Below are 16,550 nucleotides of genomic sequence, written 5' to 3' on the forward strand. Positions count from 1 at the left end.
CTAAAAAATACAATACCTGATGATGATTCCTTACGTAATGTCACTAATGACTTATTTTCCGACTTTTAAAATTTACTAATTAACTAAATTTACTTGTATTATTTAAAAATATATATATGTTCTGATTTAATAATAATTTGTCACTGATAAATTGCTGATCCGAAAAAAGAGCTGTAATAAAGCAATTCAGGAATTGTGATAATATTTATTTGCCTTCTGCAGTAGTCCAGCTACCATATCCCAGAATGTCTGGCAAGGGAAACTCCTCAATGTCATCAAATGCTAGCAGAACAGACACTCTTACAGGTAGACACAAATCTCCTGGACCATCCCAAAAAAAACGTAAAACTGTACCTGTAGAGATTAGGACCTGCTTTACCTGTGTTTGAATTTGATAGAAACAAGCAGAATTTACCATTTTTCAATCCAACTATGAAAAGTTTATAGTTTTGGTATGTCTAAATAGAAAATTAATTATATGAAATATTTTCACAAAAACTGACATCTGTCTATGTAGTGCATGGGAAGCCATAAATGGCATAGATATACCAAGTACCAGTGCATACGAAGCCAATTCTGGCTCCAAATTTTTTTTTCTAAAATAAAGTAGCTAAATTTTTTTTTTACTAAAAAATGTTGTTATTATCCCTTATTAAACGATATTCAAGTAAAAAATATTTTTTATCTCAATCCCTTCATAATTCATGCAGTAGAGGGTTAATAATATTCCGTGCTGATGATGCGTTGAATCAATCCCACACAACGGTCGCATAATACATTTTTTTTTTTTTTTTTTTTTTTTTTTTTTTAATAATAAATATGTGGGGACATCTCACACACGGCCATCCGACCCCAAGCTAGGCAGAACCTGTGTTATGGGTGTCGGACAGCTGATATATCTACACAAATACATAGATAGATAGATACCAAATATAAATATCAACACCCAAGACCCGAGAACAAATATTTGTGTTTTAAACAAATATCTGCCCCAGCCGGGAATCGAACCCGGGACCTTCGGCTCAGTAGTCAGGGTCACTAACCACTACGCCATTCGGTCGTCTAAAACTATTTTCTAATTTCAATACTATTTCTCTATCAGCGCCTGTTATAGGTACGGTCAGCTGCATAAGTAACTATACACTTTTGTACCTTGTCAAACTGACTACATAACAAACCGTCAATGTTTGAATCGGCAGTTTGTGAGTTTGACAAGGAACAAAAGTGTACAGCTACTTATGCAGCTGACTGTACCTGCAACACGCATAATGGCCTTAGGGGCTAAATGCGGAAAATCATCTCGCTATGATAGATATAGATAGATAGGTACCTGCAAGTACCCGTCGCCTCGGCTCGGGCTCCTCGCTGTCAGTGCTGAGAGCTTCCTCCTCACTGTCTCGGGTCTCCACGCGGGACAGGTGCTTGGTAGCTACCTTCCACGCCACTTTTATAGGTCATAGCTATGATGTCCAGAATTCAACAATATTACGGGCTGATGATGCGCTGAATCAATCCCACTTATACGACGGTCGCCATTTCAATACTACACTCACGGACTCATAAGCAATGATAAAGTTCTAGTGACATGAAACAGCAACTGGAACATATTATTTCTTTATCAGCGCCTGCTATAGCTACCTGCAAGTACGCGTCGTCTGGGCTCGGGCTCCTCGCTGTCAGTGCTGAGAGCTTCTTCTTCACTGTCGCGGGTCTCCACGCGGGACAGGTGCTTGGTGGCTATCTTCCACGGCACTTTTATAGGTCATAGCTATGATGTCCAGAAGGGCTAGTACGGCCTACAGTTTGGTTGGGCTCTTCATCAGTATGGAGTATCGGCTGATACATAATCGTTGAATGTGCGCACTACCATACATCTCCATACTGATTAAGAGCCCGACCAAACTAACGGCCGACTAAAAGTCTGCAGTCTGCGGGGGGTCTTAATGGCGCCCTGTGATACATAACCAGAAGTGAACAATATTACGGCTAATGATGCGCTGATTTAATCCCACTTATACAACGGTCGCCATTTCAATACTACACTCACTGACTCACTAGCAATGAAAGGTTTCTAGAGACATATGGAACATTAACGGCAGGTGTAACTTTTCATTTCACGTGAAAGTACACTTGACCCCTCTTTAATCAAAATATCCTTCCACCCTCAGGTTGTCTTGAAAAAATCGCTTTAAGCGATAAGACCGCCATTTTTGTACATATTTGTTAGTATTTAAGTTTTGTAAGTTTCTTTTATGTGTGAGTGTACAAATAAAGAATATTCTATCTATCTATTTCTTTATCAGCGCCTGCTATATGTACCTGCAAGTACCCGTCGCCTCGGCTCGGGCTCCTCGCTGTCAGTGCTGAGAGCCTCCTCCTCACTGTCGCGGGTCTCCACGCGGGAAAGGAGCTTGGTAGCTACCTTCCACGGCCACTTTTATAGGTCATAGCTATGATGACCAGCACTGAACAATATTACGGGCTAATGATGGGCTGAATCAATCCCACTTATACAATGGTCACCATTTTAATACTACACTCACTGACCAGCAATGAAAAAGTTCTAGTGACATATGAACGTCAATGGCAGGTGGAACTTTTCATTGCAAGTGTATTTATGTATTTATCAGCGCCTGCTACAGATACCTGCTAGTACCCGTCGCCTCGGCTCGGGCTCCTCGCTGTCAGTGCTGAGAGCCTCCTCCTCACTGTCGCGGGTCTCCACGCGAGACAGGTGCTTGGTGTTCTCCTCCGATGTGAGCAGCTCCTGGGGAGATCACGGGAGTTGTTAGGAGTCATTGCTTATAGATGTGGGAGTGTAATTATTATTGGACTTGGATACGCTCAGGTCCGCTCGACAGAAGATACTGATGACGGTAATGACTGGATGGGAAAGACTGAGTACAGATTGTTAAGATGGTCTTTGGAATACTATGTCCATCAGTGAATGACTACCGTTCATAATTGGCCATGCTACGAATTTATGATATGTATTTTTTTTAATTTATTTTGAAAATATAGACCATTTTAAGAAACTAATTTCGTTATTTTTGATTTTTATTCATTACAACTATTTTTAATATAATTTTAAAATTTGGCCGGCTGAATGGATGTATGACGTCACAGAACGTACTAAAATATTGATGCCTTTGCCTGCGCCACAAAAAAAGCAAGTGTCACTTAACGTCAGTGAGGTAGAATGTCATTGTCATCTGTCATCTAACTCTTAACCTGCAAATAATAATCTGTGAAGCAATAATACTCACTGAAGAAATACTATCTCTGTTCTTGTTGTCATCGTAGTATCCACTCGTTATTATTTATTCGTAGTAGAGATTCAAAACAAGGTAGAAAATAAATAAATTAAATCAATAAAGAGAAATAAACATACGGGCACCTACTCTGTGTACACGGGTGACACGGGTTGTGAGATTCACAGAGTACATGAGGTTTGCGTTTATTGACGTTTGACGTTTACTTTTGTTTTGTAGGCAAATGCATTCTGTGCATATATCCTAATCAGTATGTATTAGTGATGTAACGAATGTGTGTTTTTGAACATTCGCGAATGCGAATGCGAATGCGAATGCGAATATTCAGTTGGTGTTCAAATTTGGCACCATTTGTATGGTTTGCTGTTCTAGGCGCATTCCGAATCAGACTAGCCAATACTAGACGCAATTTTTTTAAAATAAAGTAGTTACACTTTTTGAAGTGTCCGTAGTCGAGCTTGCTTCAGTGATCGTAACTGATCACTGAGGTTAAGCAACACATGGCACGGTCAGTGATTGGATGGGTGACCGATTTCAAGTGGTTTTTTGTCTGGACACTTTCTTGCTTCGGACGGAACGTCAAGCCGTGGGTCCCGGTTGCTGCTTCGGCAGCAGTTGTTAAGCCTTCGGGCAGCTTGAAAACATCTGGTTGCCCGCTTAGGTACCCGACAACTTTCTCAGCACAAGCTTGCTTGTGTTGGGGTCCACCAACCCGCACTAGGACAGCGTAGTGGACTAGGCCTAAACCCCTTCCTTCATTGGAAGGAGACCCGTGCCCCAGCAGTGGGGACGTGATGGGTCGTGATGATGATGATGACACTTTATTTAGCCCCGTAACTGTTACGACACATTGTGCGGTACGGTTTCTGAGTGTGTAACGGTTCTCACAAAATACAATAATAAGGCTGACAGTGACACTGAACACGATTTCAGTGCGTATCGGAGCTCAGTCTCAATTTGGCTCCGATATTTGCCGAGCGGATACAAACTCATCCGACAGATTTATCATTATAAAAATAATACCAAATGATAAAATAAAATGTCATTAATAAAAAAATATAATTTAAAACAAACAAAAAACCCGACTGCACGCTAAAAAGATGAAAACAAGTCCCAATGTTAATGGAAAGTATCGTAGGCGAGGACCAGCTGAGGGTTCACCATTTTGCTTGGGTGCAACATTGGGACTTGTTTTCATCTTTTTAGCGTGCAGTCGGGTTTTTTGTTTGTTTTTAATTATATTTTTTTATTTGTAACTTTTTAGTTGTTTTTATTTTATGAAATTTTACGTCAGTAGTCGGGTTTTAGTTCATAAACATTTTTTTTCAATAATGTTGATGTTTTTATTTAAATACCTACAATATGCATATTTTTGTAATGTGCAAATCAAGCCCTTTCATTTGATACCCCACACGGCATAGTTGGAAAAATATTATTTTATCGATCATCACGGTATGTCCTCTAGAGGGCGCTATGTACATTTTAATATAACGTCACATAGCCTATAACCATCACGCCATCATACGCTTCTAACGATACCTCATACATCAAAATCTGTCAAGCCGTTTAGGCTACAGGAGGGAACAAAGAAACAGACAAACATACATACATACATACAATCGAAAAACATTACCCTCCTCCTTCGGCAGTCGGGTAATTAATTAAGAAGGTTACTTGTAATAAAAAGGTTGGTCGAATGGATTTTGATTTTGTTAACGTACCATTATTTTCAAATACTTAGTTATTTTCTAATTAATACTGACATTCGCAAAACATTCGCACAATTTTTTGCGAATGCGAATATCCAAAAATATGCGAATATTCGCGAATGCGAATGCGAATGCGAATATTCGTTACATCACTAGTATGTATATTATACTCTATGATCCTAATGTGACGTCATAGAAAGGACAAATGAAGGTTATTAGTTTTTATTGAATAATTAAAAAAATAGAGATCTAATTTAAAATCTGATGACCAGAAATTGTACTGGAAGCATATTCCTCGAAACGGTTTTAAGCATTTCATTCTTGTTCGAAAAGTTAGCATGGCCAATTAGTTAGTTCTAAAAGGTTAATGAAATTAAATTTAAATGAACTAATTTATTTGAAGAATTTATTTAAAATCTAGAGCCAGATTCACTCTGCCATGTCACAAACTGTACTGAAATTTATGTCATGTTAGGACATGGGTTGACATAGACTAAAGATGATGATGATTATAGCTACAACTGACCTGCACAGACACATAGGTGTCGTCCTGCACGGAAGCGTCCCTCATGTAGTAGTAGTATCTTGTACAGCTACAACTGACCTGCACAGACACATAGGTGTCGTCCTGCACGGAAGCGTCCCTCATGTAGTAGTAGTATCTTGTACAGCTACAACTGACCTGCACAGACACATAGGTGTCGTCCTGCACGGAAGCGTCCCTCATGTAGTAGTAGTATCTTGTACAGCTACAACTGACCTGCACAGACACATAGGTGTCGTCCTGCACGGAAGCGTCCCGGGAGCGCCGCACGAGCTCGCGGTACACGCGGTCCAGCGGGTGCTCCCACTGAGTGCACTTCGTCTCCTCGTTGTAGTAGTGTCTTGTACAGCTACAACTGACCTGCACAGACACATAGGTGTCCTGTACGGAAGCGTCCCTCATGTAGTAGTAGTATCTTGTACAGCTACAACTGACCTGCACAGACACATAGGTGTCCCTCATGTAGTAGTAGTATCTTGTACAGCTACAACTGACCTGCAAAGACACATAGGTGTCGCTCATGTAGTAGTAGTATCTTGTACAGCTACAACTGACCTGCACAGACACATAGGTGTCCTGTACGGAAGCGTCCCTCATGTAGTAGTAGTATCTTGTACAGCTACAACTGACCTGCACAGACACATAGGTGTCGCTCATGTAGTAGTAGTATCTTGTACAGCTACAACTGACCTGCACAGACACATAGGTGTCCTGTACGGAAGCGTCCCTCATGTAGTAGTAGTATCTTGTACAGCTACAACTGACCTGCACAGACACATAGGTGTCCTATACGGAAGCGTCCCTCATGTAGTAGTAGTATCTTGTACAGCTACAACTGACCTGCACAGACACATAGGTGTCCTGTACGGAAGCGTCCCTCATGTAGTAGTAGTATCTTGTACAGCTACAACTGACCTGCACAGACACATAGGTGTCCTGTACGGAAGCGTCCCTCATGTAGTAGTAGTATCTTGTACAGCTACAACTGACCTGCACAGACACATAGGTGTCCTGTACGGAAGCGTCCCTCATGTAGTAGTAGTATCTTGTACAGCTACAACTGACCTGCACAGACACATAGGTGTCCTGTACGGAAGCGTCCCTCATGTAGTAGTAGTATCTTGTACAGCTACAACTGACCTGCACAGACACATAGGTGTCCTGTACGGAAGCGTCCCTCATGTAGTAATAGTATCTTGTACAGCTACAACTGACCTGCACAGACACATAGGTGTCGCTCATGTAGTAGTAGTATCTTGTACAGCTACAACTGACCTGCACAGACACATAGGTGTCGTCCTGCACGGAAGCGTCCCGGGAGCGCCGCACGAGCTCGCGGTACACGCGGTCCAGCGGGTGCTCCCACTGAGTGCACTTCGTCTCCTCGTTGTAGTAGTAGTGGGCTTGGATCTTCTCGTCGTAACTGGGAAAGAGAACAGTTATAAATAGAATTATAGCTAATTGTATTAGAGGTGTAACTGTGGGAAAAATGATTTCAAACAGAAGTTATTCTTTAATTTCTGGGATATTTAGTAAAAACTTAAGGGTTGGTTAAGTTGGTTAGGTCAAGGGCCAGTTGCTGATATTAACTACCTACTTACAACTTCAAATATTCACTCCTAAAATTTTCAGAATGTAGGCACACGCACACGCACTCACACCTTGTACTAATGTACTCCCTTGCGGGGTAGGCAGAGGTGCATTGCTGCACCCACTTTTCGCCAGAGTCTTATGTTTTATGTTAGTCCCAATGTAATAGGGGGCGGGCCTATTGCCATTTTACGGGCACATCCTAGACCCGAGAACAAATATCTGTGTTTAAACAAATATGTGCCCCAGCCGGGAATCGAACCCGGGACCAAATAAATGTATAATAAATGTGAGTATGTAATAATATGGTAAAATATACATCATAGACAGAGTAAAATCAAATTGGGATAAGAAAATTGATCAGCCCCAAATTGACGTACTTTGCTATATCTTAAGGAGATGGCACTAATATTAAGTATAAGTGAACTTACTAAGCTTTCCACGGCGGAGGCAGGGCCTGCATGAGCCCATCACGGGCGAGCGGCAGCAGGTGGCTCTCATGCTCAAGGTCTATGCCCAGCTGCTGCGCATAGTCTGATATCTCTGCAAATTTATACAGTCATGTGTATAAGGCAAAGCTATAAGTGTAAGAACTATAACTTATACAATACAAAATGAATGATTCTTTGGACCAGCCTTGCAGTGCCCAAAATGTGTCTTAGTTCTTATGCAATAAACATTTCATTTGGTATTTGAATAAAATGAACTTAAGCCCTATTATAAAAATGTTTTGGCATCTACCTATTCTATTCTACTTTGGGTTTGGAGATACAGAGGCCTGTGCTGTGTTAATCTAAAATAGTTTAAAGATGCCTTTTTTATGTGAAAGACTCTCAATCTTAAATCAAGTAGTAATATGAATAATTGCAATAAGTATAAATAATGAATAAATGGGGAAGTTTAATAAATTATGTAGATATTTGTTAAAATTAAAACCAACACCTATAAAATATTGGAAATGATCTTATGTAATGATTCAATTATTCATATTGCTACTTGTTTTATGACTGAGAGTCCAACCCGGCAAAAATTATATTTACTAAGGACAGATAAAGTTATTTTTGCAAAAATAGTAACTAAGAAATTACCAAAGAACAAATTAAATATTTTTGACCTAATTGTGTTATAATATTTTCAGATATAGTAAATATATGGAAGAATAACTTGTAATTGATCTATCTGAATGGAACTGCTGAAGAATAAAGGGAATTATTCATAATTATGAATGAAAAACACACCCTCGGCTGATGGTTGGCTGTTTTCATCAAAAACCTCTCGGCATGGCACTACTGATGAAGAACTCATTGTAGAACATCACACTTCATTCATCATTTTTAAAAGAAAGCAGTTTTCTGCACATATTTTCACATTTTATCGACATAAAATTCATTTTTCAAAGTTTTGGGAAAAGCGATTTTCGTCGCCTTGACAAATTTTTGACAACTATAAAAATGTTGCCAGTTGAAAAATATCGTAGCGGAAGAAGATACGGCCTGGCAAGAAAGGTGTGCGAGGGTGTGGGGTGTGGTGTGGGTGCCGCTTTTCTATACGTTCTGGCCTAAAGCCGCGTACAGACCGGCCCAACGAACGCCAACGAACGCATTTTACAATGGAGTCCACGTCTTCGTGCATCATTGTGCATGCTGCGTGCATTACATGGAGTGCGAAGATTTATTTTGGAGAATGCATTATTTTGTTTGAGAGACTATCGTTCGTTTATCACTCGGAGTCTTTAAGTAGTTACTTACTTATGTTCCTTGCCCGAAGTGCTATACATAATTATAAAAGATTATGGAACGTTTGGACCCTCCAAAACGTACTATCAGTTTCCCGGTACCTAGTTACCTAGCACCTAGTATTTTCTTATTTATAGTGAGACAGCGTTTACATGCTCAAATTCAAATTCAAAATTCAAATTCAAATGGTTTAATCGACGTAAAATTTTACAATTATTTGTCGATAGTCATCTACCACCATTTCACAAAGGCCCCGTCATTGAGAAGGAAAGAAATGGCGAAAGAAACTCCTCGAGCATCTTTTCAACTTATTCCTTATAATCTATTACAATTTTTACTTATATCTAGTTATCTAGTACCTACAATTTTACTTAAGTACCTATATCCATTTGATTTTTTCAATAGCCTTAGCTGAGGTGGACAAGACCACGCGTTTTTGTCGTTTAAATAATCATTTATACTATAGTAAGCTTTACTACATAATGTAGCTTTAACATAATTCTTAAATTTTTGCTCAGTAAGGTTTATTGCTTCATTTGATAATTTATTATAAAAACGTATACAGTTCCCCATGAATGATGTATTTGTTTTCGAAAGTCTGAGTGTGGGGAAAAGCAACCTATTTTTGTTTCTGGTCTCAATACCGTGAGTGGCTCCTACTTTACTAAATGAATTTAAGTTTTTACGAACATACATAATATTTTCATAGATATATTGGCATGGAACAGTTAGTATACCTATTTCCTTAAACGTATCTCTTAATGAAATTCTAGACCCTAATACATATATGGCTCGAATTGCTCGTTTTTGCAGAACAAAGATTTGATTAATGTCAGCCGCTCGTCCCCACAATAGAATTCCGTAAGACATAACACTATGAAAATAACTAAAATACACAAGCCTGGCTGTATCTACATCTGTTAACTGTCTAATGGTTCTAACCGCATAAGCTGCAGAACTCAATCTACCGGCTATCCTCTCAATATGGGGTTCCCATTGCAACTTTGAGTCAATTGTAATACCCAGGAATACCGTTTCATTTACTAACTCTAGCTTATCGTTATTCAATGTCAAATATGTCTCTACTTGTCTTACATTAGGCAAAGTGAATTTAATACATTTTGTATTCTTGGAGTTAAGAGCTAAATTATTTACAGTGAACCAATTAGCAACTATGGAAAGAGTACTGTTTGCATTGTCAAAATTGACTTCTTGTCGCTTCAACTTAAATATAAGTGAAGTATCATCAGCAAACAGTACTATCTCACATAATTTATCTACCAAAAACGGTAAATCGTTAACATATACAAGAAACAAGAATGGTCCTAAAATCGAGCCTTGGGGAACACCCATACTGACAGGACAGCCAGCCGAACGCACTCCATTTATGTCAACTAGTTGAGTTCTGTTGCTCAAGTATGATTCCAATAATGTAAGAGCTTTGCCAGTTAGCCCATAATATTTAAGTTTCATAAGTAGAGTGGCATGATCCACACAATCAAATGCTTTCGATAGATCGCAAAATACACCCACAGCATCAAGACGCTCCTCCCAAGCACTAAATATGTGTTTGACCAACGCGACACCAGCGTCAATTGTAGATCGACCTTTGGTGAAACCGAACTGTTGGTTATGGAGAAGGCCGTGAATACTAAAGTGCGAAAGCATTTCGGCTGTCCCATTTTAAAACACAGTAACAGCCATGAGACAAAATGTTCAGGAGAGCCAAAAAACGTTTTTGTACCTTCATTTCAATGCCCTGGTAAAACTATGATAGATATCTGAACAAATGTAAGCTTAAAAGAAGCGGCAGAACCTAGGCTTTATATACAATACTATTTCATTTAAATATGACTAAAATTGTTGCTGTAATGCACAAAAGAAAACACTTACTAGGTTTTATATGGTTTTCTCACCCTAAAACCGCCCTCACTGACCATTTCATAACCTAGTAAGGGCCATTATTGTGTCATTTAAGACAAGTTAAGTATATTGAAATTGCAATAATTGCGTAATAATTTCATTTTTTATATGTTTGGGATCCTTCACATATTATAAATCCAATTTTGCAGCACTTTTACACGACGGCACTATAAGTAATAGCTGAAATACGGGCATATTTTATGTTTGTTTTTTTGTTTTATGTAAATGAATTAAATAGCCATATTCAGAAGGCTCTAACATGAAAATTATTTATGGCTGCCTTCAATTAGACAATATTTCCTAAATTTCTATCTAAAAATCAGTTTTATAACTTGTTTTTTTTTTGTTTATGCAAAATAGGGCTAGTAGAAAGGTTCTAACGAGAAAGGTCTCTATAGCTTTTATAAAGAAGACAAAATTTACTTATGTTCTACTTTTAATTCAACTCTCTAGGTTTCATTGGTGCAAAGATACAGGTTCTGAAATGTCTGATATTTTGTTCGAAAAAAGTGTTAGTAATAATGTATGCCATTTGTGACTTACTAAAATTAACGGACGAAAATTGTCCTTTGCTGACCATTTCAAAACCTAGTAAGCGCCATTGACCATTTTAAAACCTAGTAAGTCATTTTCACTTACTGTGTTTTAAAATGGTTGGTGGCTCTTACTATGTTTTGAAATGGTTTTCGTGGCATTTTTGATTTCGCAGGGTGGAGTTACTAGGTTTTTAGAAATTTTATTTTCGTTTCTAAGCGGTTTTTTGATATTCTGACAATGCAGTTTTGTGCGGAATCGCCTAAAATAATGTATAAATCAAAGACCCGTTTTTTTTAAAAGTTGGCGGTTACTGTGTTTTGAAATGGGACAGCCGATTTGATGTAGCATAATTTTTTCAAATATTTTACTCAGTACTGGCAAAGCTCAGAAAAATAATATTATTATTTTACATAGACCTACGAGAAAATGTAGGTAAATTTCTAGACGATTTTTACTGTCATCTGTCAAATTTTGTCATGTCATGTCAACCTAAAAAAATTGAAAAATTGTTTCGCTTACCTCTGGTTTGTTATTTCGTGAATTTAGAACTATTCCTGGGAATTATTGTCTGAAAATGTCTGCAATGAAAGACGTTGCATCGCTTTACCAGTCCCTCAAAACTGAGTGGGCCAAGAAACCACGGAAACTCGACAAATGCGGAGAAATTCTTAACAAAATTAAAGTAAGTTTTGTTGATGCCATGACTAGCATATTTTGTTCCGGCGCTCTTTGTATTAACTTTGATGATTGTTTCAGGTAGCATTAACAGAATTTGTATTCCTGCCCAGTAATAACACAGTTGCCAATCAGAAGGAGCTAATATTGGCCCGAGATGTGTTGGAGATCGGTGCACAGTGGGCGGTCGCCGCCAAAGACGTGAAGGCATTCGAACGCTACATGTCACAGCTCAAATGCTATTATTTCGACTACAAGTAAGTTGAGAATCTGTAGACCAATGCAACTAAATGCACTAAAGGGGTTTCAGCACCTCAAACAAACCCACCACTAAATTTGACATAGATATGAATTATTATTAATTTGCAAATCCATCCTGGTGTCCAAGATGACCAACCAATAATGTTTTTCTCCTGAACCTCTCAATTCCTGTCACCTGCAGCAAGGTAACATATAGAATGACTTTTGGATCTATTATTTTCAAATAAATTATGCTATCTATCATTATAGTTTACAAACCTTGGTCCTCTAACTAGCATTACCTGGGACCAGGGCCAAGATACAGTTTCAAGGTTTTACAAGATCAATATACACAGTAACAAGTTTTTTATTGATATCACAAAGGTTTACAAAGATATGTAGTATTAATTGGTTCTTCCAAATACAGTACATAGAAATAATTACCTAAATTTTAATGTCTGTTTATATTTTGTGACTTTATTCTACAAAGAAAACCAATCTCCCCTTCTAGAGACCACCTCCCCGAGTCTGCATTCATGTACCAGCTGCTCGGGCTCAATCTGCTGTTCCTGCTGTCCCAGAACCGCGTGGCAGAGTTCCACACGGAGCTGGAGCGCCTGTCCGTGGACGTGATCCGGGCTGATCCGTATGTGAAGCACCCGCTCGCGCTCGAGCAGTACTTGATGGAGGGAAGCTATAATAAGATCTTTTTGGCCAAGGTATGTGGCCCTGGAGTTTAAGAGTAGAGGTTTTTATGGCCTGAAATAAATGTTTAGCTTAGGTATGTGTCTCTTAAGTTTAATACAAGAGGTTTTTATGACCTGATAATAATAATAATGAGTGTTAATGCTAGGTTGAAGTCTAGTAGCACAGCAACTCTGTTATGTTCTATTGTATAATTAGTGCTTAGAATTACTCCCTATGATACCCATAATGATGAGTGATGTGATGACATTGGTGTGTCTGATAATGACCATCTTTTCTTTTCATTTTAGTCACATACTCTTCATTATTTATTAGTTTATAACTATAAGAAGTTACAAATCATTTACCAAAATCAATCATTTATGGGCTGCTGTTATTTTATTGTGTGCAATCACAGAGAAAACAGATAAAATAGTAACATTATTCAATAATTCTATAGTTTGGTAGTTCACCAGCATTAGCAATTTTATCCAATCATCTATCCCACATTCCAGGGCAACGTCCCAGCAGAGAGCTACATGCTCTTCATGGACACCCTCTTAGACACGGTGCGGGGCGAGATCGCCGCGTGCATCGAGCGGGCGTACCTGTGCATCTCGTGCGGGGAGGCGGCGCGCCGGCTCAACCTGCCCTCGCAGCAGGCCGTGAGGGAGTACGGACAGAAGGTGGGTCATCATCATCATCAGGTCCTGGGATCCCTAATCAGGTACATAGGGCTCCCAAGTGTAGATTTCTACTCTGACCGGTGCCATGCCTTCGACTTCGTGCCAACTAGCCAGCCTAGTTTTGAAGTAATATAAGAAATATAGTTTTCCCACAGGCTTCGCTTCGCCTTACAAAGTTTTCCCGTGGGAATTCCGGGATAAAAAGTAGCCTATGTTCTTTATCAGGGTCTAGACCATATGTATACCAAATTTCATTTAAATCCGTTCAGTAGTTTCGGCGAGAAAGAGTAACAGACAGACAGACACAGTTACTTTCGCATTTATAATATTACTTAGGATTAGGATAGTTAGGATGAACAGTAAATTCTATGTACTTTCGGTGTAGATTTATGTAGTCATAATCAGAATACCCCTATGCCGTGTCGTGTGTGACAAGGGCGAGGCCCTATTGGCGTTGCTGCGTCGCTGCCGTATTATATTTTTTATGACCACTCTTTTGAGAAGACGCAATGCAACGCAGCAATGGGCCTCACCCTAACACGTACACACGGCAACGTCAAATGGTTGGCAGGGCACACTAACGTAGTGTATGTGTATGTGTGTCGGCGTCGACGTAGACGTAATTATTGAGTTCACGGCAACCAACACACGGATATTGTAAACATGTAGTTGTGCCAGTGACAATGATTCATTGTTTTTATGATATGAAGCAAAATTTCGCATGGCTTTGAAATAGATTGGATGGCTCAGTTGGTATGATACAAGACTGACGTAAATCGAGACGGTAATTCAAATCCCATTGGAACTTATTTATTCCTTTTTTGTTTTTTAAAAGATTTTATTATTTTTTCAAGATGGTTAATAATACTCGTAGTATTGTAGTATATACGAATAAAAGCAACACAGAAATTAAATGTTAAAATTACCAAATTTATTCTTGCCGTAATATAATAATTACGTTTTTGTTGTTTTTGTTATAAAACATAGTTCTAGTTTATATTAATAATAAGGAAAATTTTCAATTTCCAGTTTTAAATCATAACAGAGTTTAAATTACTTAACGCAAAATTTTAATTAAGTAAAATAAAAATATCCAAAGTGGACTCGAACTTACGACCTATGTTTCATTAGTCTAAGGCCAAGATAAATAGACGAAACTAAGACGGAGTCTTAGCTTAAGCACATGCTAAGAACACGAATTCACTAAAATACACACTACTTGAGCACAGACTATGCCAGTAAGTTCGCACTCTGACTTAGCCGAGTTCGAGTTCACATTTGTCAAGACTTGGCCCTTGCTTAGCATACATACAATTTTGTCTATTGTCACATCTGCCACACTCTCAGGAAATTATTATTCTAAGCTCTCAGGCTATCCACAGATCATATTTATACCAAATTTGCTAAAAAACTACGGAATGAAACTATGACCACAGATAAATAAATATACATTTGACGCAGATTTGACATAACAGGTTCTAAGCCAGTGACTTAGCCGAGCAAACGCTAAGTAGTGTCTATTTTAGAGACTCATTGCAACTCGACTTAGTTCATGTGAAGTCGTACTTGGCTAAGCATTAGTTTGAGCAAGTGCTAAGCAACGACTATTTATCTGGGCCTAACATTCTACCAATGAGCTAGGTACGAAGTGTATAGACACAAGCAGTGAAATTTTGCTTCACGTCAATTTTATAACTATTTATTATTAACTAACACGACCGGTTGATATTTTAATGTCACAGCTGGTGTACGGTCGGGCGTTTGCCTACGCGCAAACTCGTTTGTGCGGTTTATTGTAGTATGTGTGTGTCGTCGCCGACACACACATACACTACGTTAGTGTGCCCTGCCAACCATTTGACGTTGCCGTGTGTACGTATGATGCACCCACGCATCACTACCTAAGTATTTGTCAGTCCAGTAAAGCCATGACAATATTTTCAAAATTCTCAATCCAGCATAGGCAAGTCATTCTTTTTCAAATAATAAAGATAAAGATAAAATACTCTTTATTGCACACAAAAAGAAACAGTATTACAAATATGAACAGAAAATAAATAGCACAATCGGCGGCCTTATTACTAAAAGTAATCTCTTCCAGACAACCAAATTGAAAGGACATAGAAATAATGAAAAAGGGTAGCGTGTGAAAATAAGAGATATTTATAAACTACATTAATATAAAGTATAAACGATATGTAAATATCTACATATAATAATATATAAAACCTACATAGTTAATAATAAATATATACCTATATATTCTATAATAATACATAAATATTATTAAAAATAAATAAATAATTGCTGGTGCATTCTAATCAGGATAAGATAAATTTAAGTAGTGCTGTCGGAGCTTGTTTTTGAAGAATGGTAGAGAGGGTGCGAGTCTGATTTCAATGGGCAGATCGTTCCATAATTTAACAGCCTGAAATGTGAATGAGCCCTCATAAAACACAGTTGTGCAAGATGGAACATGAAGGCGAAGGTTATGAGATGAACGTAGTGAGCGGCTATGTGTAGAGCATCTCAACTCAAAACGCTCCTTAAGGTATGTATTAACTTCGATTTTCTCTCATATTCCAGCGCAACTGGGTGCTCGGCAGCGACAACTGCTACCACTTCAACGCGGCAGAAGAGTCGTCGGCCGCGTCCGCCGGCACGCTGCCTTCTTCCGAGCTCGCGGAGCAGACCATAGAGTACGCGCGACACCTCGAGATGATCGTCTAGGTGTTCAACCTTTTTGCTGTCACATGCCTAGTTCTGAAAAATAAATTGTGTGCCGCCAATGTGCCGCTGGCTGGAAAACTGCGCGAGGCTGTTATTATTCTGAGGGGGAAGTGTTTGGCCAATCTACAGGGTTACCTAAGCAACTGTGTAGAGTAAAACGGAACTAGGTATAAACTATTGTATTGTATTTGTAATAGAGTCTGAATAAAAGAGATTTTCTTATT

The 16,550-nt window shown here is 38.7% G+C and overlaps 2 protein-coding genes across 2 annotated transcripts in view; one reads left to right on the top strand and one right to left on the bottom strand.

The window, feature by feature from the left end:
- The window catches only part of LOC105380892, a 28,421-nt gene extending 19,875 nt beyond the window's left edge, over positions 1-8,546 (bottom strand). The window contains exons 1-6 of the mRNA XM_048627475.1: positions 8,354-8,546; positions 7,547-7,658; positions 6,801-6,948; positions 2,647-2,767; positions 1,639-1,752; positions 1,331-1,444 (exon numbers count right to left, since the gene is read on the bottom strand). Of these exons, the coding sequence (XP_048483432.1) occupies positions 1,331-1,444; positions 1,639-1,752; positions 2,647-2,767; positions 6,801-6,948; positions 7,547-7,658; positions 8,354-8,420 (676 nt within the window). The 5' untranslated portion in view covers positions 8,421-8,546. The remainder of the gene's footprint in view (positions 1-1,330; positions 1,445-1,638; positions 1,753-2,646; positions 2,768-6,800; positions 6,949-7,546; positions 7,659-8,353) is intronic.
- Positions 8,547-11,781: 3,235 nt separating this feature from the next.
- LOC105380843 (26S proteasome non-ATPase regulatory subunit 8) lies at positions 11,782-16,549 on the top strand. Its single transcript, XM_011550450.3, has 5 exons — positions 11,782-11,993; positions 12,068-12,243; positions 12,738-12,945; positions 13,426-13,596; positions 16,183-16,549. Exons 1-5 carry the CDS (start codon positions 11,886-11,888, stop codon positions 16,324-16,326), a joined length of 807 nt encoding a protein of 268 aa, XP_011548752.1. The 5' UTR covers positions 11,782-11,885; the 3' UTR covers positions 16,327-16,549.
- The last annotated feature ends 1 nt before the right edge of the window (position 16,550 follows it).

Source organism: Plutella xylostella, chromosome 18 (genome assembly GCF_932276165.1).
Source record: "Plutella xylostella chromosome 18, ilPluXylo3.1, whole genome shotgun sequence".
Classification (NCBI taxonomy): Eukaryota; Metazoa; Arthropoda; class Insecta; order Lepidoptera; family Plutellidae; genus Plutella; species Plutella xylostella.